This window comes from Centruroides sculpturatus, unplaced genomic scaffold, assembly GCF_000671375.1.
Source record: "Centruroides sculpturatus isolate CEXI.00-Female unplaced genomic scaffold, Cexi_2.0 scaffold2412, whole genome shotgun sequence".
In the NCBI taxonomy this organism is placed as follows: Eukaryota; Metazoa; Arthropoda; class Arachnida; order Scorpiones; family Buthidae; genus Centruroides; species Centruroides sculpturatus.
In genome coordinates this window covers 13,479-38,553 of record NW_019386708.1, presented here as the reverse complement: position 1 = coordinate 38,553, position 25,075 = coordinate 13,479, and the positions used below count along the sequence as shown (strand labels likewise).

Below are 25,075 nucleotides of genomic sequence, written 5' to 3'. Positions count from 1 at the left end.
TTACACCATCCAGGTTGACTGTTCAATTCATAGGTGTAGAACCTGAAGCTGGCCCCTACACTTGGCCAAAAATGTTTGTTTCTAATATAGCATTGCTAAAAAACAAATTTTCATCAATTTTGTCAATTTAAAAATTCGGAACTGTAATGAAAATGAAACATCTATCAGAAAAAACAAAGAAATACATGAATTTATATTTTTGTACTTTTTTTGTACAAATTTATTGAATTATATCTAGATATAATTAAAGCATAAGATGGCTTAGTTTTTATTTTATTAATATCAAATGAAATTAATCTAAATATTAAAAATTTTAGAACTGATGTATATTTCTCACTTAATTTGAATTGTATTGATTTGTCTATAATATGTTATGTAAGATAAATGAATCTGTAAAACTATTTGTAGTATTGCATATAAATAAACAATTTTTAATCCAGCAATTTATTAACTTAACACCAATGTTCAACATAAAGGCATATAAATTATTACAGTTTTTCCATCCTATTTAAGAATATAATTTTAAATTGATTTCAAATATTTTGAGAAAATTATTTGTCATATAAAATATTGTTTCTATTTTGTGTTTGAATGAATGGTCTTAGTTTGTTTGAATTGGATTTTATCATTTTGATAAAATTACATGCATCAAATTCAGATTATATACAAAAGATTTGATAAGTCAAAATATTCACTCACTGTTGTATTTTCTGTAAAATTTGTAACTAAATTTTAATCAATGATTTTGTTAACAACATTGACATAAAAAAAACAATACTAGAAATATTGTATTGATGATTAGAGATAAAAAAAATTATTACTGGTGCATTCTTAGTTGTTTAATAACTTTAAACTTTAATGATAAAATAATTATTTTTACTACTATTTTCTAAGATTTCACGAAGCATTATTCTTTTTATAATATTTTAGGTCCGTCAAGAATTGGCTCGTGTAGAAGCAGAAAAGGAACGCATACAACAAGAAAATGCTGATTTGGCCAAACGATGTGAAATTTACGATTGGGAAAAGAAAAATTTAAAAACAGAATTAAAAGAATTGAAATTTCGTGAAGCAAGGTTGCTTGGTGATAACAATGAGCTGGAAGAAGAAAATATTTCTTTACAAAAACAAGTTTCCTCGCTTCGTTCATCACAGGTATTAATAATTTGTTATATAATTTTATTTGGTGGTCTAGTTAATCTATATTTTTCTTTTTTTTTTTTTTTTTAATGTTTAGTAAACAACTATATTTTAACAGATGCTTAATACATGATAAAGGTTTTTATATGAGAAAGCTATAAAACAGGAAAAAAATCTTTTAATACAATTCAACCTGATTAAATGAAACTTCTGACATTCCTCTTAAAATTTGAATAAATAGTACATTTTAAAAAATAATTAACTTTAGAGTATTGAGATTTAATCTGGGATTCACTAGTCTGAGACACAGGTTCAGTATGGCAATTTAAATCTGATGGCCATTGGCATGTTGTCAATGTTAAAAACACAAATTATCCATAGATTTGTAATGTGAAGACTAAGAAAAGTTGATTTTGACTTCAAATGAAAGACTGGCAGATTGTTTTAATATTTTTTTTTTGACCATACAAAAAGAAGATCCTGGTCAATTTCACACAAAGTAGTATATTAAATGTCATTTTTATGATAATTATATACTACTAAATATCCCCATATTTCTTATGCCCATTTTAAAACAAACAAAAAGCATAACTACTATAAAAAAAATAATTATATATTTTTGTTTTAAAATAGTTAAGAAATATGAGGATACTGAATGATGAGTATAAACACTTGTTGAATGGTATTCAAACTGCTGTTGGAATTTCTGTTTGTGAGGTACAGTGTACAATTCATGACTAAAGACATGAAAGTTGTCATGTCATACATATATAGTTGCATCAACTATGCTCACTCAACAAGTAAAATGTTCCATTATGTTAATGTCTATTAGTTATAACTGTTGTGCAGAAAACTAGTTTAGAGAAATTATTGAATTTTTTAAAAATTTGAACATTAATTTTCAAAAATGGATCTCTATTCAAATGATGATGATAGATTAAAAAATAAGGATGTGTTCAAATCTCTAACAAATCCTCAAAAAAGATTATAGAATCATAAATTTGAATCTTCTCACTGCTTTTTCATCACTCAAATCCCGAAAGGTGGCACTGCATTGGTAGATTTCACCAAATTTGTTTGTTCTGTCGGTGTCTACTGTGAACATTTTCCAAAATTTGTCACACTCAAAAAAAGATCTACCATTAACAGTATTCTCAGACTTATCAACTATAACTGATGTGCTGAAAAGAGTAGTACTATAACATTCAAACTCATTCTGGATCTTGACTAGTAATGTTTGTGAATAAAAATCTTGATTAAATGTTTGCGTTTTTAAAATGCCCAAAAACATTTGCATCAAAAGTGTTATTAATTTTTGAAATTCCTTTTGGACATTCCTTATAAGTACAATTTTTCTTTAACTAAAAATTCCAGGTTTATTTAAAAAGAAAAAAAGTTTAAAAAGGCTACTTTATACAGTAAGACCCTGCTTAACGCGGGGGATGCGTTCCTAGACAACAAAGCGCTAAATGAAACAATGTTAAACGAGGTCATTTTAGCACGGAGTAAATAGGGAAAGGGGAACACACAAAGTAAAATCTGTTTATTTTTGGTCAAGTTATTTATATATTAATTTGCATAATAATATATGTTAAATAACACACAAACATATGCAAACAGAAATGTTAAGTTCATTTTTTGTGACAAAGGTCCTGGCTCTTTTGAAATTCTTGTTTTTTGCGATAAAGTCGTGTAGTTTCATTTGTTGCTTTTTTCTTTCCTTAAGCAAATGTCTGTAACAAGAGATTGCATCCAAAACGCCTCGTTTTGCTTTTGCACTCCTTTCAAAATTTGAATCATTCATTACAATTTAATAAATGATTTTGGTTATCATTACCAAACTTTTACTAAGGAAACTGTAGACAAATTCTTTGGGTTTTTCATTTTTGGAATTCCTTTTTCTGCCAGTTCTTGAAGGTCATCGTTGGTAAGGCTCTCACCATAAACCTGCAGTAAAGTCCTCAATACCCTGCTCGTCTACATCTAGTCCTGCTGTATCAATTAGATTGTCAACCTAACAATACAGCAATAGGCTCTTCTCATTGAGAATTCTTGAATACCTTCAGCCATAACTTCTTCCACACTTCATTCAGGCATTTATCAGTTAATTCTTACCATACATAGTCGATATTGCCTATGGTATCCATGGTGTTATATTTTTTCCAAAATTTCACCAAACATAGATTTAGGCTATAGTGAATTGCCACCTTTTGTTGATTGATTTGTGTTCGCAAATAACCGTATTATAAACAAATCAATGAAGTGCCACGATAATTTGAATTGGCGTAGATTTTGAGCTTTTTTCAGGCTTCGAACAGACCACATTATATAGAATCAGCGTTAAGTGGGGTCTTAACCATATGTCATGACAATCTCGCAATTGTATGACGACACTGTATTGTCCAGACATCAGGAAAGGTATACAGTTTAAAGTTCAAAGTATGAGAGCATATGAACAACGTTCATTTTGCTAAAACAGCAAATATACATAATTTAAATTTAAGGTAAAATTAATACAATGAAATGTCTTAATAATAAATGAAATACGTAAATAGTGTGAAATTAAATGACATTTATTGGTCTCACCATTGACTTCAGCATCTTAAACATGGCTGCCTGATCTGCCTCATGTACTGCTTTCATACTGCATGATAAGTTTCTTTTTAATCTCAATCTTCCTCCTAGAGTTTATTGCTTCCACATGCTTTTCAGCTGCCATGATTAATAAGTAAAGGTCATATTGGATAAAAAAAATAAGCAAAAGCTTTATTCAAACAGCTGTCATTTTTACTTTAACAATTATAAATTGTAAAATTTGTTATGTGAGATTAAAATAAGTTTGTATTCTTGTTTAGAAGCTTGATTTTATTCAAACAAAATATGAAATAAAGTTGAATTGTCTTCACATATAAAGTATATCAGGTATATTATACTTTGCTTCTGAAAGGATATACTGTAATGCCATACAAACAGTAAAAAAATTCAGTGCATGTGGGGAAGATGCTCATAAACTTCAAACAAGTTAAATGCAATTTAAAAAGTTCCATTTGGAAAATTTTGAACTAAAGGATACAAAACATAGGGGTGCCCAAAAGGTAGTGACAAAGAACACTATATATAACTAAAAAAGCAGTGAAAACATGGTGTATTTCAAGAGAGAGATAACTTTGGTGCGAACCAAATTGCACTTTGGTGGTTTAGTGCAGTACATTGGTCACACTGTAACTCAATTTAGAAAACTGTGATTTACTTGAAATCAAATACTGTATTTCACTTCTAATGAATTATATATATATATATTTATTTATTTATAAAGTTCTGATCCAAAGACTGACAACTGTTATTTAATATGCTCACCTCATAAATTTTATATGGTAGTAGCAGTAAATAATTTAACATTTCAATTTACAAATATGTTAACTATAGCAAAAGCCTTCCAATTTGCTTTGCACTTATTTAATAAGCTTTATTTTAAGAATAATGTGATACCTGTTATTGTTTAAATAAAGCAATAAGGTCTCAATTAATTTATTTAGGTAGAATTTGAAGGTGCAAAACACGAAGTAAGACGTCTGCAAGAGGTGATGGAATCTTTTAATTCGCAAGTGGAAGAATTGACGTCGCTTAAAAAAATCGCAGAGAAGCAGCTCGAGGAAGCGCTGGAAGCGTTGCAGTCGGAAAGGGAACAGAAGTACGCACTGAAGAAAGAATTGGACCAGCGGTTGAATTCGGAGTCGATTTTCAATCTTAACAACTTGGCCTTTGCCGGATTTCATCTTGGAAGTAAGAATTATATTGGCGGCAGCGTCGATAGCTGTTTCGTAACTAGATCGATAACCGTCGGTAGTAGTCAAAATAGTTTTAAAAATATTTATATAAAATCAAAAGGCAAAAACCGTTGCTGCGTCTGTCTGTCTTTTATCCTTGAATTATTTGTTGCCATTTTGGTTGGAATATTCTCACCGTAAAAAAAGCATACCAGGGAAAATTTTATTGAAATTTCAAACTGCATTGCTTTTAGTCCAAATGAATTTTTTACTGGTCATTGATTCTGGTAATAGATTAAATTTTTTTATACTTTGGGTCTGTTTTAGTTTATAAAATAACATAAAATAATTAGCAAGTCACTTTTACTCAAGATATTTTGATTAAAAGTACTGCATCTTAACTTTTAGAAGTGGGTTTCATATAATTAAGTTTTCTGGTTCTTAGTGTTATTAAATCAATATTATGATATTCCCCACTATCAAAAAGTATCGAAAATGGTTCAATAAAAGGCATTATTTGAATTTATCAAAATTTATTTTGTTTCCTTCAAAGCAATGTACTTGCACCAACATTTTTTCCAATCCTCAATACGTGCTTTAAAATCAGTTTTGTAAAACCCTTTCAGGGCTCTGAGTGAATTTTGTCTTATGGTATAGGTTGGCTGAAAATGGTGACCATTGAAGCATAATTTTATGGAGAAAATAAAAAAGTCAAGGTATCATATTTGTTTAATTTTTGCCAGAAATTCACAAACAATAAGAGCATTGTAAGCAGGTGCAAATCCAGGAGTTTTCTCACCACAAATCAGATTGTTTTTTATGGATGCTTTATGCAAACAACATTCTTAGTTGACAGTTTGGCCAGTTGGAAGGAATTCATAATGCACAATGCCACAACCTTGATTTTTGACTGACTTTGATGTGATTTTTTTGGTCTTGCTTTACCTTCAAGCACCATTCACTTGATCATTGAGATGTTTTGGTGTCATGCATTTTAAGAACAATTCATCTTGAGAGAGCATCTCTTGAACACACTTTTTTTTTTGGAAAACATTCAACATTTTTGGAACTACACTAGAAGTGATGCACTGCAAACCCAAATAATCTTTTAAAACCGTTTGACAAGATCTAATGAAACTGGAACATGTTTAACAATTAGGGACATTATTGAACAATGACCATTGAGTATCATATCTTTGACTCAAGTGATATGTTGTTCTCTGCCTTCCTCAAACATCTTGTATTATTCAAAACCTCTTGTTTATGAAAGACTATTGTCACCAAAGGTTTTTGTAACAGTAATTCCAGTGGGAAGACATTTTGAAAAATTGCAGGCGTAAAAATTCTTTTCGTTTGCAAATAAACTCATGACAACAGCACTCACTTGCACACACACAACATGCAGTTTATATGAACCTATCCTGATACTTTTTGATTAGTCAGATTTGTTATTGATGTATTTTAAGACTAACTATTGGCAACAATGCAATGGTTCAGCAACAATTCTATACAAAAACATCGATGTCAGTTTCTAAAGTTTAAAAAACTATGGCAACATCAGTAAGATATTCTTATTTGATCAAAATGACAGTATTGTTTTTTTTATACAATGATTTTTTTGGAATACCATTTTTTGACATTTCTACAAAGATTTTTTCCACGAATTGCTGCCATTTTATCATCTGTATTCTAGAAAAGAATATTATTAGTATGGCACACATATTGCAATACAAAGCACGAGGACAGTATTTTACTTTTTATCAAATGGACAAATATGAATAACATGTAAATATATAACTAAATACCACCAATTGGCAGCTAACAAGCATTTTTTACCTTGTAAAGCCACAGTTTCTTTTATAAAAATGTGTGGATTACATTTTTACATATATAAGTGATTTTTGTAAAAAAAATTTTTTAAACAATTTAAAACTTTTTTTGTATGTTTGTGTGCCAAATGTATTTTGTGCCATATTATTATTGTTCTAATGGTTTTTGAATCAAAGTAACATTTTTGTTCATCACAGTTATAGGAGAGATGTAAAATTTAAAGTATAATTAAAGCTTATTTTTGTTATTAATTTGTTTTGTCTTTCATAATGAGCTACCAAAAATCAAGGAAATGTTAAAGTATAAAATTTTATTAATGTTTGTAAATTGCATGCTCTTAATAACAAAATACTACAGAAGAAAAAAAAATTCATATAATTTGTTCTGCACATTTACAAACATTGATTTATGGTGACTTACCATGCTATTTCCAACAGATATGGGCCAAGAAGACGGAAATAGAACAGAAGAGGAAGACGGAGAAGCAGGTACGCCAGTTCTAAAACAAATAGAAGCCGATTTTATAGTTGGTTCTGACGAAAGTAAGGAAGCATTTATTGTAATAGTATATTCTATCCAAAATGGCATTACAAAATTATTATCGTGCAGAAGGTGTTGGCAACGTACAGTCTTCGACGGTTGGCGATCTGTTCAGCGAACTGCACGGATCGGAGATACACAAACTCGAAAAACAACTGGAACAGGTACGTTTCACTTTGTGAAAGTTTACGAATGCAAAACTAAACAAGATTTGTATTTCGTAGGCCGAAAACGAGAAATCTCAACTCACCTTGAGGTTACAAGAATCTCAACAGCTTTTGGAAAAAACGCAAAAAGATCTAACCGATCAGCATAGCCGCGTGTCACGTATGGTCGAACACATAAATGCCCTAATTGCATTGCACGGAAGGCTCGACGGCGAAGAAGGAAGAATAGAAGGACAGATGGAAGATGGGGAAAAGGTAAAAAAATAGTTTTTTAATCTTCAAATCTTTGTTACTCTTATTTAAATTTTAATGACATCTAGGATTTGCCGGAATTGTCTCGACTAAGGCAACTTCTGCAGAAACACGAACAGCGATATCAACTAGCAGTTCAACAAGTGGAGAGACTTCAAGCAGATGTAAAAGGTCTGCAACAGCAAGGAGCTTCTACTGATCAGAATGATGATGAATCCCTAGAGAAACTGCTAGACGAAATTGCAAATTTGAAAAACAAAGTATATATAAATGTTTTTACAATCTCAAATCATCAAATTTTACTCCTGCTATAAAATTTGAATTTTAGGTAAGAAATAATGAAAATCAAATTGCCAATCTTGAAAGTGATATGAATATCTTGGGAGAAATTACCGGAGAGACACAAACAAGCTTAAATCTTACTCAAGTATAAATTTTAGCACCCAGCAAAAATTAAATTTTTGATTCTTAAAATTGATTAAATTGTTTTTTTTTTTTTTTTATTTTAGGAGGATTTGATATCGATTTCTGAAGAACTTGCTCAGCTTTATCATCACGTTTGCATGGTAAACGGAGAAACTCCGAATCGCATAATGTTAGACCATGTTAAGGGGACACAGCAACCTTCCGGTGAGATTATTATAGTAATTATATACTTTACGTAATAAAACTGAACTAAAAAATCTTTTTATTAATAGATGATGGAGTGAAAAATGACACATCTAACTGTGTAATATCCACATCAGAAAGATCAGTGACTTGTAACAGAATGGATGCTTTAAGAGAAAATATCAAAAGCGAGATCTGTTTGAAGATTTTGCAGTCAAACGGCAATACGGACATTCGTGTCGATCCAGGAATGTGCACCAGGTTATTAGAAACTTTGCACGATCAGATAAAACATCTGCGTCGTGCTGTTGAAACAACAATTGAAATGCAGCGTCAGAACACTATCCATTCTAGTAACAGAGACGGCTCGTTTTCGTCAGAAGTGGAGGATTTGCAAGAACAAGTCATTAAACTTAAATCTATGTTGTCTACTAAACGAGAACAAATAGCCACGCTACGTACAGTATTAAAAGCAAATAAGCAGACTGCAGAAGTAGCCCTGACTAACTTAAAAAGTAAATACGAGAACGAGAAAACAATAGTCAGCGAAACTATGATGAAACTACGAAACGAGCTGAAGGCTCTGAAAGAAGACGCGGCTACCTTCGCCTCCTTGAGGGCCATGTTTGCCGCTCGATGCGAAGAATACGTTACCCAGCTGGACGAACTCCAACGCCAACTGACGGCGGCAGAAGAAGAGAAAAAGACTCTCAATTCACTTTTACGTCTGGCAATACAACAAAAATTGGCACTTACCCAAAGATTAGAAGATCTGGAAATGGACAGAGAACGAACCCACATGAGACGTCACACGGGACGATCTAGGCCATCCTATCCACGGACGAGTGGAGGACATCATCATTTGCCTCCTGGGGCCAGTGCCTTTTCTTCTCATCAAAACTACGGTCATGGACAATACTATCAACGTAGAGACTACTAGAATATTTTTTTTTATATTGCCTTGCTTAACAAATCATGGATTTAATTAATTTTGGTGTTTTTTTTTTTAAGTATTTACAACAGTATAATTTATTACTTTTGGTAGAAGAGAATCCCAGAATAATTTGTTGTTGAAAGCTATTTTAAATCTTTTTATTGTCGTTTTTCAACAATGCTTATCAAATTGTATTGCAATTATAAGATTTGGCATTATCAGTAAAATGTACATACTTTACTATGTAATCAAACAATGTTGTTGTTGTCCACTGTTGTTTTTTATACAGAATAAATGTTAAAATCCTTTAATTCAAATTCCCTAACACATTCCTACAGTTTACATAATTGTTTCTAGCAAATTAAACAAGTTTTGCTTTTATTTCAGTTGGATGTTTGTTGTTCCTGCATCCACATTCCAAACGTGCCTAAATAAAGCATTCTTTTCTTTGTAAATTCAGAAAGTTTACAGATCTATTTTTACAACTCCGATTCAAAGCCGAGTTTGTAACTTATTTCGAAGCTTATTGTGCGAAAGATAGCAAAGTATGCACTGTGTTTTGTGTGCCTTTGAATGAACAGTTACTGAAATTTTAACACATATCTTGTTAACTTTGAGAGTAGATTATTTGTAATAGAGTTCTATGCAATGCTGTTTAGACACTGCCCCCTTCTTTGTTGGAATGAACAGGTGGGAACAATTAACAGAAAGGGACCTGTAAGGAGTAGAAATAAAAGTGTGTGTAATTGTTGAACTGCTTGATTGTTTTCTTTGAATGTACTAAGGAAACACATATTATATGATGATATTTAAACTTTGAATTTTTATTATTATTTTTTTCTTTTTAATCATATATATATATCAACTGACATTTATGTTCAGATTGATTTGTAAAAACTGCAAATCAATCTCAAGTCATAGTTAATACTTGAAAACTTACATAGCTTGATGAATGTTACTTCAATGCAAGTTTATTTCCAGTTATCAAAACACGTTCCAATGAAAACTTCCATTAAATTTATTAACTGACTGTGCCACTGTACACTATTTATTGTGAAACCTGCTACATCAAACTCATGCAATGCAGTTTTGGAAATGGTTACTGCATATCACACTTTCCAACAACAGTACACAAATCTCTATTACCAAAACATTACTTTTTTCTTTCTGCAGAATTCCAGGATTTTTGTACAAAAAACAACTTCCTTTAGCTGATAAAACATGATAGGAAAATGCAGGATGGGAAGTTTTCTAGGAAATTCCCACAATTGCCACATGTAACATTACCCTGTATTGATTAACAGTGTTTGATATATGACAGGTTTCACACTTATTCTCACTAACATTTACTTGTTATCATAAAAAGCATATTCTTGTATTAAAAATAAACATTAAAAATGAATATATATTTATATATATACGCTACCCCCAATGGTCATTAGATTAAACTCTAAAACAACCACCCCCACGGTTGTCCGTATTTGAAGGAACATTGGGAAGACAAATTATGTGATACAGGATAATGGGCAGCTAAACTTCCACAAAATCTGAGCTTGCAATACAAAAACACTGACTAATCAAGGTATCTACCAAAATAAAAGCACAAGAACAATTCTTCTGGTATTACTCATTCTTTTTAGCACCATAATTCTTACCAACAATTCCGATTTCGTATACAAGTCTAACAGATTAACAACTTTGCTTTCGAATCTTTGTGTACTGTTAATTGAAAATCTATATTGGCAGTGGCAAACACCTTCCATAGAAACACACACTTGACAACAGTCACCCGTCTGATTTTTTTTTAATGTATAATTCCCCGTGACCTTATATATCTGGTCCAGTAAATGTGGCATGATGCATACATTAAAACATAAGTTACAACAACATCCACAATACAATTTGCAAATTTGCTGAAGTTATGAGAATGCTTTAGTATTAGAGAAGAACTATTTTAAACACAATGATCAAAATACAATGATAAAAGTATTAAACAATCCAACTACAGAAATGAAGCAATGATTCCATTGGTCATTAATGAGTGAATTATCCATCAAGATAGATTTGAAGTGAATTGTCTTTACTAGTACATGTTACACAGAACAGCCATTACAGCCCGTAGCAGAAATTACAATTCGTAGTGTGCAGTCTCCTACTGGTGCCCTTCCTGTCTTGCTTTACCTGAAACCTATTGAATTTTTATTCTATTAAAATTTCTTTTTTTATACGAATAAATAATTTATATTTAAAAAAATTATCATATTCATATATCACCATCCTTACAACTACCACGAGAGATGTTCAAAAATCTTTGCACTACTAACATTTTTATACTGGCAGATGTTAATTGACATTGTTATAAAAACCTTAGTTATTTTATTAGATATAAGCAGGAATTAATTAGTGTAATAAGAGCAAAATGATGGATGCATTGTGAAAATTTCCATAAATCTTATATCGAAATGAAAAATTTCTGGAGGAAGAAAAATGCCCAAATAATTGAATTTACAGAAAAGAATATGCTCTTCTTTAACTAATTTTTTATATAACAACAAAATAAATCAAATTGTTTTTATTAATAATACTATATTTTCAATTTAATTTTGCAGTGATTATTGATATGTATTAGAATAGTTAATGTTTCTTGTTACAGATAATTTAAATAACTATCACTGAATGCTCTTCTGAATATAATTTATAAAAATATCTTAATAGGTAAATTAATCAAATTTAAACATTTTTGTCTATTTAGTTTCAGTAAAATGATTTTTATTTAGTCTGCCAAGCCAAATAAAAAATATTTTATTGTAATTGACAAATACTATTATGAAGTTCAAAGAAATAAAAAAAATTTTTTTCAGAGAGAACAAGCTTTAACAGACAATGATATGAATGCAAAGAAAACAAAATTGAATAACTACAGTCATAATTGCAAGTGACTAATTTTTAATCAAGGGCAATATGATCATGTCTGCCGTTACTCATTTTCCAATCATCAGGGGGGAAATCACAGATGATTTGTTTTCTAGAATAGCACTTTACAGTATATCAGACAAACTATTATCTATTTATGCTTTTAATAGAAAATATTAGACTAGAAAACTGTTTTTGATTTTAATAATACGTTTAAATTTTCACTGCCTTAATTTGTTTAAAATTTAACTTAAAATTTCTCTCTCTTTATTGAAGATTATAAATTATATTAAAAATTCGTAAGAGCAAGGAATGTTTGTTAATATGAATGGAAGACATCATATTGAATTTCAAAATAAATAACCTAACTGTGGTTTAGTACAATTTTCTTCATACCGCTATTTACAAATTTCAAAAGAAACTAGGATTGTCTCTATATATATGAGAATATAAAATTAAATATATTTTGTGTGTGTGTGTGTGTGTGTGTGTGTGTGTGTGGGGAGAGAGAGAGAGGGATTATCATAATAAATGGTATCAATTTTAATTTTTATTTTAAAATGAAGAGTATTAATTTGAATTAGATTAACACTTTAGAAAATAAATATCTGCATTAAATACTACAGAAATTTTTCAATACCAAATGATTAGGTGATCAGTTGGCATTATAGTGTAAAATGATTATATTTAAATGTAAGATCAAAATTTCAAGAAATTCTTAACTGAAATAAATGTTTATGATTTAAAAAGAAAAAATTTTCAATTAGGGTGGTCATTTCCAAAAAGGAAGACATTGCACACATGGCATAAGTTGCCAAAATTACACACACAAATATATATAATGAGGTATAACACTTCAAGCATGCAGTACATCTGATAATTAATTTTTAACTATTTCCTTATTTACAGCTCTGAGAAAAAAATTAAAACCAATTAACATTAGATATATTAGATATCTGAAAAAAAAAATGGAAAATTTATGCCTCCGTCAGTCTGAACACAATAAAAATTTTTCAAATGTGTCTTTTTATCGGGTTGAGATATTTGGGGATTTAGGAGTGAACTATTTTTGCTTAATGTATTACCATCATCATAATAAAGTGAAAACTTGTTTAATTGCTAAAAAGATATCATCCTCTTGGTAACTATCTGACATACATGACAACTTTTATAGAAATAAAAAGTTTTTCTTACGGATGGGTATCAAAGCAGGTTTTTGGGAAGATCTTGCTCTAAAATGATTGGGTGAATCACCAGTATGTTTCTTATATTAATTAATAGTATAATCTCATGAAAAATTCACTGTTATGTTTATTTATTAATTTAATAAAAATAAAATTTTATTTTTTAGCCGCTGTATATTATATTTTTTAGAAGACTTCAAAAGTATGACTAATGGCCAGTTTGAGTGACACCGAATGAAGGACAGAACACTCAAAAGCCAGACTTCTGGCCACTCCAGTTTCGATCATCAATATTGTAATCTATATAAAATACTTTTTATACTTATATTCTTATTTAACAACAATTATTATTTAAAATAAGAAATATTCTGATACAGAGAATTAGAAAATAATGACTTTATTCCAAGAAATTACAACAGATAAAAAAATTCACATAGTATGTTTAGTTAATTTAAACATGAAAAACAGTTCTAAAATAATAGTAGTGAAAGAATTTTGAACATTTTGTAGACAAATATCAAATAATCTATAATTACTATTACATTATATTTATTTAGTTTCAAATGTTTTGATAGAAAACATTTGATATTAATACTTATTAAAATTTATTGAATAATTTTTAGATTCATATTATCCTTATTAAAAAATTATCAAAGCATTATGCATTTGAAAAATAACATTTTTAAGAAATTTTTTTAATCTTTACCTAGGTTACAGAATTGTACATTTTTTTGGTGGTGGTTTTATTTTCTTCTCTGGATTTTTTCTATTGATTTGCCTTACAAGATCATAGAAAATCTATTTAATAAATTTAAACATATTAAACCATAAATAAAAAGTAACAAGTAAAATATAACACAAAATATAGAAATAAAATACCTACCTCACTCACGTTAATTTTGGCTTTAGCAGATGATTCGAGAAAGGCACAATTATTAAAAGAACGAGCCAGATTTGCACCTTGGTCTTTACCAACTACTCTTTCATCTTCCAAATCACACTTGTTTCCTACTAGAATCATTGGCACCTAATTTGTATTAAAAAGAGGTAACTTCAAATATAATTAATTTTTTTTAATCTAAATGAAAAATTGATCTAATTGCCTACATCATCTGTATCTTTAACTCTGAGTATCTGTTCTCTCAAATCTTGTAAATCATTGAAAGTGGATTGTGCTGTAATTGAATATACCAAAACAAATCCCTGTCCATTTTTCATGTATAAATCTCGCATTGCAGTAAATTGTTCCTAGAATTTACAAACTTGTATTACGTGAATTCAAAAACTATAAAAATAATGAAAATGCCTTACTGTGCCTGCAGTATCCAAGATTTCCAGCATGCATTGCTGTCCATCAACTTCAACTTGCTGAAAAGGAAAATCAAGCAGTTATGATTTTTCAATATTTTGCTATTCCTTACATTTACTAGTAACTTAACAAAAATCTTTTCAAAAATTACCTTACGATAACTATCTTCTATTGTTGGATCATATTTTTCCACAAATATTCCTTGGACAAACTGAACAGTCTATGGTAAATAATAATGTATTATAACAACAAAACAATGTCACATACTATTCAATAAATTAAATTAATATAAACACAATTATATAAAATCAAGTTAAACTAGTTCATTGGCAAATGAAATTGAACAAATTATTATTTGTCGATAAATGCAGTTTTTTTACGAGAACGTTTTCAAATTTTAAAATTATATTTGTGTTTCTGCAATATTTGAACAAACAGATTACCAAATTATTGTTTCAATAATGCATTCTTTCCAAACAACAGCACTCATTAAAATTAAAATACAAATTCAATGTTTGAATCTGTTAATCTGCAAGATAAATTGGGAATATCATCAGAAAGTGCCATTTGAATTAAACTTACCATTAAAAAGTGATATAGAGGAAACTAAATAAAACAATCTTAATGCAAGTTTGCATAAGAGCATTATACATTGAATGTGTTTATTCAATGCAGGTGTATACAAAAACACTGAAAGCAGCTAGTATCGATATTTATTTTTTAAATTTAAGTACTTTAGTTTTACCAATTTATTTATGCTTATATTAATAGTTAAATTATTTTTACAGTTACTTATATCATTTACAGCTACACATTAATTTATTATAAAAATAAAATCAAGCTAAATTCAATATATATAAAGAGAACATAAAAATTTGTGATATTTGAAGATAAATTTAATTAATACGCAACAAAATACTTCTTTACAATAATACTGATATCCCACTGATATTTACTACACTGATATTCCTAAGAAACTATAATCACTCCCTTTGTTATTTAATCTCTCTGATAATGGCATATCTGAATTAATAAACAAAATTTTTTGTTGAAACTGTGTTTTATATTTCTTTTCCAACTGAAGATAAGTACATTTGTATTTTGCAGTGTGCATTTTAGTGAACTGAGGAAGGTTGACGCATCTAAAACACATATTCACAGATGAATATAAACAAGATGTAGAATCAAATAAATGGATATGCAAAATGTGTATAGTCTCAGAACTAAAATGAGATTCTGAGAATATATACTTTCTGCACATTATTAAAAGTTTTGACATAACTTCAAGCAACTATATTTCCTTTTTTTAAAAATTAAAATATCTAAAATCCCAATTTGTCTATTTCCTGTAATCTTACGCTATTAAATTATTTTGTCCTTTTTGTGTACATTATAATATAGCATTCCATGTATCTTAACTTACTTTCCAACATAAAGACAATAACTTTCTTCTTACATTTTTAAACATCATTTATCTGATTGACCCTTGTACTTATATATCATCCATATATACATACAATACTCTGTTTTACAGTCTCATTTAACTTGTTTTTCATATTTTGATTTCTTGTAAAATTGTTATAGTTTTATTATAATTGAATATCGATTGATATGATGATTTTTTTGTATGTGTCAGCCCAGGTCATATGCTGGATAGTCTTCATGCTACATCATTGAAGTGTGTGATTTTTCTTTTTAGAACTTTACTGAGAGCATCTATATTTATGTTGCTCTCAACATGATCCTTTCATCCTCATTGTCATGTCTTGCAGATGGTCTCCTGAGGGACTTTAACTTATTATGAATTTTACACCTCGTGATGGTGCGAGACAAGGCACCATCACAAGATGCTCTTGGCAAAACTTGGGTTATACAACCACCCTGTCTCTTTTAGATTTTTACTATGGTGGTTTCACACAAAACAGTCATTGCTGCCTTAATTTGGAGCCTAGAGCAGTATTCCTCAATCTTTTTTGACCTTTAGCCTCTTTTGAGCTTAATATTTTTCTGTGGCTCTCCAAAATAGTTGCTTGGAAAAAATTTTACAAAAACATTAAAAATTCTAATGCCTTTTTAAACAGTACAAAATGGACTTTTAATTATATTAATTAATTAATTTATTTATTTATTTATTTATTTAAGCATACTGGTANTCATCCGATTTCAAAAATTCTTTCACCAATATTTAGAATGGAACTTCAGGGTGGACATAGGCTGTATATTATTCCGTTAAACATTCATATAAATTAAAATATATAATCTAGGTTAAGGCTTTTACGTCCAACAGATGGCGCTACGAGTACAACGCTTTAAGTTTGCTTTTCTGTGAAAATGAACTAAAGCAGATCATCTTCTATCTATCTATATAAATAAAAATGTAATGTTCGTTTGTTCCTACCGATTCCTTTGAAATTTTGACACAACGCTGCATTCGAATACGCACGTGTTTTTTATATAATATACAGTGGGTGATCGGTTAACGAACAGATCGGACAATGAACAAATCGGATAACGAACACTTTCGCGAAAGATTTTTATGTTCGGACAACGAACACATGATCAGATAAGGAACATCCCACAGAACAAACAAGAAGAAGCGACATAAAATAACGAATATCAACTGGACTTTCCTTGTCTTTGGGCAACAATTCGAAACTTTTCAGAGTGTGGGAGACATCGACATCGATGCTCAAGCTGGTATATACCAATCGGATAGTATTCCTCCAAACTTTAAAACTCTCCCTTATAATTCCAGCCTATTATTTTTATGACAAAATAATTCTTTTATGTATTCGCGAGACTGTCGAGTAGGCACTCGTTAAGTTTGCGTCTGTTTTTTTTTTTGTAAGNTAAAATTTATTGAATAATTTTTAGATTCATATTATCCTTATTAAAAAATTATCAAAGCATTATGCATTTGAAAAATAACATTTTTAAGAAATTTTTTTAATCTTTACCTAGGTTACAGAATTGTACATTTTTTTGGTGGTGGTTTTATTTTCTTCTCTGGATTTTTTCTATTGATTTGCCTTACAAGATCATAGAAAATCTATTTAATAAATTTAAACATATTAAACCATAAATAAAAAGTAACAAGTAAAATATAACACAAAATATAGAAATAAAATACCTACCTCACTCACGTTAATTTTGGCTTTAGCAGATGATTCGAGAAAGGCACAATTATTAAAAGAACGAGCCAGATTTGCACCTTGGTCTTTACCAACTACTCTTTCATCTTCCAAATCACACTTGTTTCCTACTAGAATCATTGGCACCTAATTTGTATTAAAAAGAGGTAACTTCAAATATAATTAATTTTTTTTAATCTAAATGAAAAATTGATCTAATTGCCTACATCATCTGTATCTTTAACTCTGAGTATCTGTTCTCTCAAATCTTGTAAATCATTGAAAGTGGATTGTGCTGTAATTGAATATACCAAAACAAATCCCTGTCCATTTTTCATGTATAAATCTCGCATTGCAGTAAATTGTTCCTAGAATTTACAAACTTGTATTACGTGAATTCAAAAACTATAAAAATAATGAAAATGCCTTACTGTGCCTGCAGTATCCAAGATTTCCAGCATGCATTGCTGTCCATCAACTTCAACTTGCTGAAAAGGAAAATCAAGCAGTTATGATTTTTCAATATTTTGCTATTCCTTACATTTACTAGTAACTTAACAAAAATCTTTTCAAAAATTACCTTACGATAACTATCTTCTATTGTTGGATCATATTTTTCCACAAATATTCCTTGGACAAACTGAACAGTCTATGGTAAATAATAATGTATTATAACAACAAAACAATGTCACATACTATTCAATAAATTAAATTAATATAAACACAATTATATAAAATCAAGTTAAACTAGTTCATTGGCAAATGAAATTGAACAAATTATTATTTGTCGATAAATGCAGTTTTTTTACGAGAACGTTTTCAAATTTTAAAATTATATTTGTGTTTCTGCAATATTTGAACAAACAGATTACCAAATTATTGTTTCAATAATGCATTCTTTCCAAACAACAGCACTCATTAAAATTAAAATACAAATTCAATGTTTGAATCTGTTAATCTGCAAGATAAATTGGGAATATCATCAGAAAGTGCCATTTGAATTAAACTTACCATTAAAAAGTGATATAGAGGAAACTAAATAAAACAATCTTAATGCAAGTTTGCATAAGAGCATTATACATTGAATGTGTTTATTCAATGCAGGTGTATACAAAAACACTGAAAGCAGCTAGTATCGATATTTATTTTTTAAATTTAAGTACTTTAGTTTTACCAATTTATTTATGCTTATATTAATAGTTAAATTATTTTTACAGTTACTTATATCATTTACAGCTACACATTAATTTATTATAAAAATAAAATCAAGCTAAATTCAATATATATAAAGAGAACATAAAAATTTGTGATATTTGAAGATAAATTTAATTAATACGCAACAAAATACTTCTTTACAATAATACTGATATCCCACTGATATTTACTACACTGATATTCCTAAGAAACTATAATCACTCCCTTTGTTATTTAATCTCTCTGATAATGGCATATCTGAATTAATAAACAAAATTTTTTGTTGAAACTGTGTTTTATATTTCTTTTCCAACTGAAGATAAGTACATTTGTATTTTGCAGTGTGCATTTTAGTGAACTGAGGAAGGTTGACGCATCTAAAACACATATTCACAGATGAATATAAACAAGATGTAGAATCAAATAAATGGATATGCAAAATGTGTATAGTCTCAGAACTAAAATGAGATTCTGAGAATATATACTTTCTGCACATTATTAAAAGTTTTGACATAACTTCAAGCAACTATATTTCCTTTTTTTAAAAATTAAAATATCTAAAATCCCAATTTGTCTATTTCCTGTAATCTTACGCTATTAAATTATTTTGTCCTTTTTGTGTACATTATAATATAGCATTCCATGTATCTTAACTTACTTTCCAACATAAAGACAATAACTTTCTTCTTACATTTTTAAACATCATTTATCTGATTGACCCTTGTACTTATATATCATCCATATATACATACAATACTCTGTTTTACAGTCTCATTTAACTTGTTTTTCATATTTTGATTTCTTGTAAAATTGTTATAGTTTTATTATAATTGAATATCGATTGATATGATGATTTTTTTGTATGTGTCAGCCCAGGTCATATGCTGGATAGTCTTCATGCTACATCATTGAAGTGTGTGATTTTTCTTTTTAGAACTTTACTGAGAGCATCTATATTTATGTTGCTCTCAACATGATCCTTTCATCCTCATTGTCATGTCTTGCAGATGGTCTCCTGAGGGACTTTAACTTATTATGAATTTTACACCTCGTGATGGTGCGAGACAAGGCACCATCACAAGATGCTCTTGGCAAAACTTGGGTTATACAACCACCCTGTCTCTTTTAGATTTTTACTATGGTGGTTTCACACAAAACAGTCATTGCTGCCTTAATTTGGAGCCTAGAGCAGTATTCCTCAATCTTTTTTGACCTTTAGCCTCTTTTGAGCTTAATATTTTTCTGTGGCTCTCCAAAATAGTTGCTTGGAAAAAATTTTACAAAAACATTAAAAATTCTAATGCCTTTTTAAACAGTACAAAATGGACTTTTAATTATATTAATTAATTAATTTATTTATTTATTTATTTATTTAAGCATACTGGTACAACCATGATGTGGGAGAAAGCATACAAAAAAAAATCATACAAGATCATACAACATATCCATTAATATAAAACAAATATATAAAGCTTATAACTAAAACACAATAGTAAATCAAAAAAATGAAATCAAAATCTAAAAGTGGGAGAGCTATCCAAAAAAATATAAATAAATAAAAAACAAGTAAAACACCAAAGCCATTTTTGGGACAAGACTATGTCTTGGAGACTCAGGGCTTGACTGTGTGAAAAATGAGCACTCTCCAATGAGGAAATGTTGACACCAGTACTCAGGGTCCTGGCATAGATTACGGCAGGCTTTGTTGCTGCTGTGGTTACGGCAGGTTGAGTTGTAATATGCCTGTTCTTGGCTACAGTAAGCGGGATCACTTCAACGCTCACGGTGGGTCTCGTTCTCATTCTCCAATCTTCTTTGGTATCGCTGGCTTTGAGCACAATCATTCAAACTTCGCCTGCCATGACCATGAAGTATTTTCAGTGAAATTAACCTATCCAATGTTGAAATCTCTCTCTGTTGCACATCACCCCGGGTTGAATTTTTGTCGATGACTAACGAAAATGTCAATTTTTTGAAAAAAATAATAGTGGCTATTGTATCATCCGAAATAATTATTATTTTTTTTATTTTGCACACACAAAATAAATATATTAATAAATGTAAAAACAAAAAAAAATATTTTGGAAGTTAGTTTTATAATATAAAATTATAACGATTAGCGCCATTTAGTTTCAAAAGCATTCCGATGCTGAAATGAGATATCTTAGGTCAACTGGTCAAGGTCAACATGTCATGACCCGAGATATGTCAGGAATAACACAGGACAGGTAAATGGATTTTTTCAAAGATTTATTCGTCAAAATTCGATTTCACAACATTTGCATCTTGAACTTCCCAATGAGCAATGCATGTGCAAATCTCGCACTAGTGCCTGTTTGTAGAAAAAGTTTGCCATTTTGTATTTTATTTTGACTCTGTTCTCGGTCCCGAGTACCTACAAGTCTGATTTTTTTTGTGTGCACATGATTTGGGCACCTAATACTCTGTGCCATATTGCAAATCCTGACAGATAAAAAATAATTAGATTAGTCACTTATTCACAAATCAGATAGTCTTCCAAATAATGAAAACTGACCACTGGTTAAATAACATGACATATCCAAAAGGTCAATTGACACCTGTAATGACCTCATAGAATCAGCCACAATTGCATCATCTGCATATGCTAATGTCTTTACATTGACACCATCAACATCAATACTTTCCACCCTGGAATAATTAATACAATTCAATAAAACATTTTAAAATAAACTAAAAAGAATGGGGCTCAAAATACATTCCTGTCTAATACCCTTGTCTGAAAAGAAAGGCTGGGAACAGTGGATTCCTCCATGTAATACTAAAGCTTAGTTCACACTGAGCACGATTCACTGGCAAAAGAGAAAAACAGAGCAAATAACCTGTCAAACAAGTCATGCTTGATGGGTTATTCGCTCTGTTTTTTGCTTTCGCCAGCGAATTGTGCTTAGTGTGAACTAAGCTTAACATTCAAGCCACACAAAACTCTACAAGCAGGGATACAAATTTAAAACTTAATTCATAATTTAATAATTTCCTCCATAATAAATTCCTATCAACAGTATCAAATGCTGATGCTAAATCTAAAAAAATAATACTAAAAAATGTATATGCCTTATACTGTTTCCTCCTTAAAGTCTTAGAAATAATGGCATACAAAATGACCAAATAACCTGCAAGAAAACCAGCCTGATTCTTTGACAGAATATCTCTCATATTAAATCAACTTATTAACCTATAGTACAAAACTCCACAACAAATTTTTGAAACACAGCACAACAAAATACCTCTAATTTTTAGGAACCAACTTTGAACCACCCTTATGTACTGGAACCAATAAAGAACTCTTCCACTCTTCCAGGATAGCACCAGTCCTCAACACCTTATTATAATAATCTAATAAAAAAAAAATGCAGTTTCAATTTTCCATAAATCCACAAATATACCATCTATTTCCAGTGCGCCACCAACTCTCAACTTACTTAAAACATATCTCAATTCTTGCTCTGATATATCAGAGTCCAGTATTTCACCCGACCAGATCAAACACTTATTAAAAACTGCTAAATCAACTCTATGGTTTTTCAGAGCAATAAAGGAAAAAGAAATAACTGAACCATACAAGTAAACTAATATTTACCATAACCAAATTTATACTTTCTTTGCATAAATTCCAAAATAACCTATTATTTCTGTAAAAGTTACTAAAATTGTATCTTCTCATAAAACTCCTCCTTCTTTGCACAGTCTCTTTATTAAACTTTGGCACAGAACAGAGACATTCCTTTGAGCCACTAAACTATTTTTCTTAAACTCTAACCATGCTCTGTTTCTAGCTTTAATCATTAAATGACAATCCAAATCAAACCAGTCATATATTCCCACTGTTCTTTTAGTCCTGTGATTCAACCCATAAACTCTAGCAATCTCCACTATGATCTTACTCAGTTCCAGCAGGAATATATTAGAAGTCTGCTCCAGGTAGTATTCCAAATCAGCTGAAAACATCTCTACCAGGTCACTATCCCAAAAAATCTCATAATTACTACTGGTACTACTCAAAGAATCTCTAGAAAAATCTTCCAGATAGAGAACCATTGGACAATGATATGACCAAAAACAATTCTTAATACAAAAAAATTTAATATAATTCCACACACAAGTAGTAATTATTCCCAAATCAATTACTGATTAAACACAAGTATACTTCATCACCAAACACCACCATTTAAAATAAGCAAATTATTATCCACACAACACTCAAGCACTTTCCAACATCTAGCATTCATATTTACATCCTTAAAACTCTGCTTCTTTTATCAGAACCAATATCAAAACTATACATATACATGTCAAAACTTCATTATGAGCACCTGTTCATACATTAAAGTCACTCAACATAATCCAATTTGACTCTTCCTCAACCTCAAACTTAGACTAGACAACCCTTCAAAAATTTCTTGCCACCTTTGTTCCTGAATGTAAACAAAACAAACATTAAATTCCCCAAGCAGGAATAAAATATTAACAAGCACAATATAACTATCTATAAACAATTTTGAATTTTAATGAAAATCTAATACATAGCAACCAAGATCTCAGGAGTGATCTTAGTTGCTATGTATGGGTACTTCACAGTAGATAACAGTAGGGTTAGGCCAATGACCTCAGGAGAGATTTCCTGAGGGCCATTGGCCTAACCCTACTGTGATCTCTCAAAGCATCAACAACAATATAATGACAATGAGCAATTATTTATTATGACATCATCACAATGCCAGGCTACAATTTTTAATAATGTTTTTAATTTATTTTATTTAAAATATATGTTCTCCACCTCAAATTATTAGCAGTGTCTTGCCCCTGTACATCATACTTTTCCTTTAATAATAGAGTTATGCTGGTCATCTATTAACTAACTGCTTTCAGGGGAAAAGTTTCAAATTGAAATAACATGACTTCCAGTTTGTATATAGTTAATCGGGATCTCCTGCTCCTAAGGTTTCCAAATCTGGTCTCGGAATTCATCTATGTAACTCTGTTCAAGATTAAGGAAAGACAGACAGCCAACAGTGGGAATTTATAGCTGTACAACTTTTTCAAATTGCAGCCCAATCACTTCATTCCTCCCAATTACATTTACCACTGCTCTTGATGAACCATGTTTGATAAGAAAAACATATCTTACTTCAATGACTGCAGTTTGTTGTTGACTCTGGCACAATTCCATACCATAACAGAGGACACAGAAGTCCACAATAGTTGCTATGAAACCAGAACAAACTTGGCCGATACTTCATATTTATACCAAACTCCATCAACTACCAATTTATCATAACATAAAATGCACACTTCTTGAGCCCTCCTCCCTTTTTCTCTTCCCAAACAACCTTAAGTTGTATCTAATATCTTCATCATTTTGAGAAATCAACATATACAGACATTATGATTCTCAAATAAAACCTTTTTAAACTTAATTTATTGTTAAAAGAACCAAACTGACAAATTACTGGTCTGAGTTTCTCTCTTTTCCCAACCCTCTGTATACTTACAAAATTCAATGAGGGTAAATACAAAGTATTAACTGCAAAAAATTTCACTACATCAAATATTTCCAAAGACGATTACTCTTTCTTCTCACCCAATCCCTGAATAACAGCATTATTCATTCTTCTTTGATTATCCATAACACCCAGTTCCCTTTCAAGCAAACTCAATTTCATGTAAACTTTATCCATATCAAGAGAATGCCTATCTTCATTTACTTTCCTTCCAAGCTTCAACTCAACCTCCCCTAACCATGCACTAAAATCAACCAAGGCCTCATCTACATTCTTAATCCACTCTGTAATGTGATCCAATCTTCTGATGAATTCATCAACCTTACCATTTAACGAAACATGCAATCTCAATAAAAGCAGAACCCCTTCCACCATGTCAAAATTTGACTCCTGCAATAATTTCAAAATACAATAGAGCATCGTTTATCCGAAAGAATTCCAGTTGGCAAATTTAACTTTTCGCTAGTGCTGTGGCGCTGCAATCTTTGGCTATATCTTGGGCTACTCCAATACTTTTTTGTTGATGTGTGTTTTTTAACTGGCAGCACTGCCACAAATATACCAT

General features: G+C 30.1%; 3 protein-coding genes across 7 annotated transcripts in view; 1 reads left to right on the top strand and 2 right to left on the bottom strand.

Annotated features, from left to right (window-relative positions):
• Positions 1 to 866: 866 nt before the first annotated feature.
• On the top strand, positions 867 to 9,979 carry LOC111615640 (protein bicaudal D-like). 5 transcript variants are annotated; one of them, XM_023357060.1, is made up of 9 exons: positions 867 to 1,155; positions 4,677 to 4,923; positions 7,175 to 7,279; positions 7,350 to 7,441; positions 7,502 to 7,699; positions 7,765 to 7,956; positions 8,025 to 8,123; positions 8,206 to 8,326; positions 8,395 to 9,979. In XM_023357060.1, exons 2-9 carry the CDS (start codon positions 4,725 to 4,727, stop codon positions 9,243 to 9,245), a joined length of 1,857 nt encoding a protein of 618 aa, XP_023212828.1. In that variant the 5' UTR covers positions 867 to 1,155; positions 4,677 to 4,724; the 3' UTR covers positions 9,246 to 9,979. The 5 variants fall into 5 exon arrangements, with proteins under 5 accessions (XP_023212828.1, XP_023212831.1, XP_023212830.1 ...); XM_023357062.1 differs by having other exon boundaries at positions 868 to 1,155; positions 7,175 to 7,225; XM_023357061.1 differs by having other exon boundaries at positions 868 to 1,155; positions 7,175 to 7,225; positions 7,347 to 7,441.
• Positions 9,980 to 10,192: 213 nt separating this feature from the next.
• On the bottom strand, positions 10,193 to 15,212 carry LOC111615638 (ras-related protein Rap-1A-like). The gene is made up of 7 exons (XM_023357056.1): positions 15,150 to 15,212; positions 14,797 to 14,865; positions 14,648 to 14,704; positions 14,444 to 14,584; positions 14,220 to 14,363; positions 14,043 to 14,134; positions 10,193 to 11,427 (listed from the first exon to the last, which is right to left on the bottom strand). Exons 1-6 carry the CDS (start codon positions 15,210 to 15,212, stop codon positions 14,048 to 14,050), a joined length of 561 nt encoding a protein of 186 aa, XP_023212824.1. The 3' UTR covers positions 10,193 to 11,427; positions 14,043 to 14,047.
• A 2,329-nt stretch (positions 15,213 to 17,541) lies between these two features.
• Positions 17,542 to 25,075, bottom strand: part of LOC111615639 (ras-related protein Rap-1A) — a 15,683-nt gene continuing 8,149 nt past the window's right edge. Inside the window, exons 2-6 of the mRNA XM_023357057.1 lie at positions 18,357 to 18,425; positions 18,208 to 18,264; positions 18,004 to 18,144; positions 17,780 to 17,923; positions 17,542 to 17,694 (exon numbers count right to left, since the gene is read on the bottom strand). Of these exons, the coding sequence (XP_023212825.1) occupies positions 17,608 to 17,694; positions 17,780 to 17,923; positions 18,004 to 18,144; positions 18,208 to 18,264; positions 18,357 to 18,425 (498 nt within the window). The 3' untranslated portion in view covers positions 17,542 to 17,607. The remainder of the gene's footprint in view (positions 17,695 to 17,779; positions 17,924 to 18,003; positions 18,145 to 18,207; positions 18,265 to 18,356; positions 18,426 to 25,075) is intronic.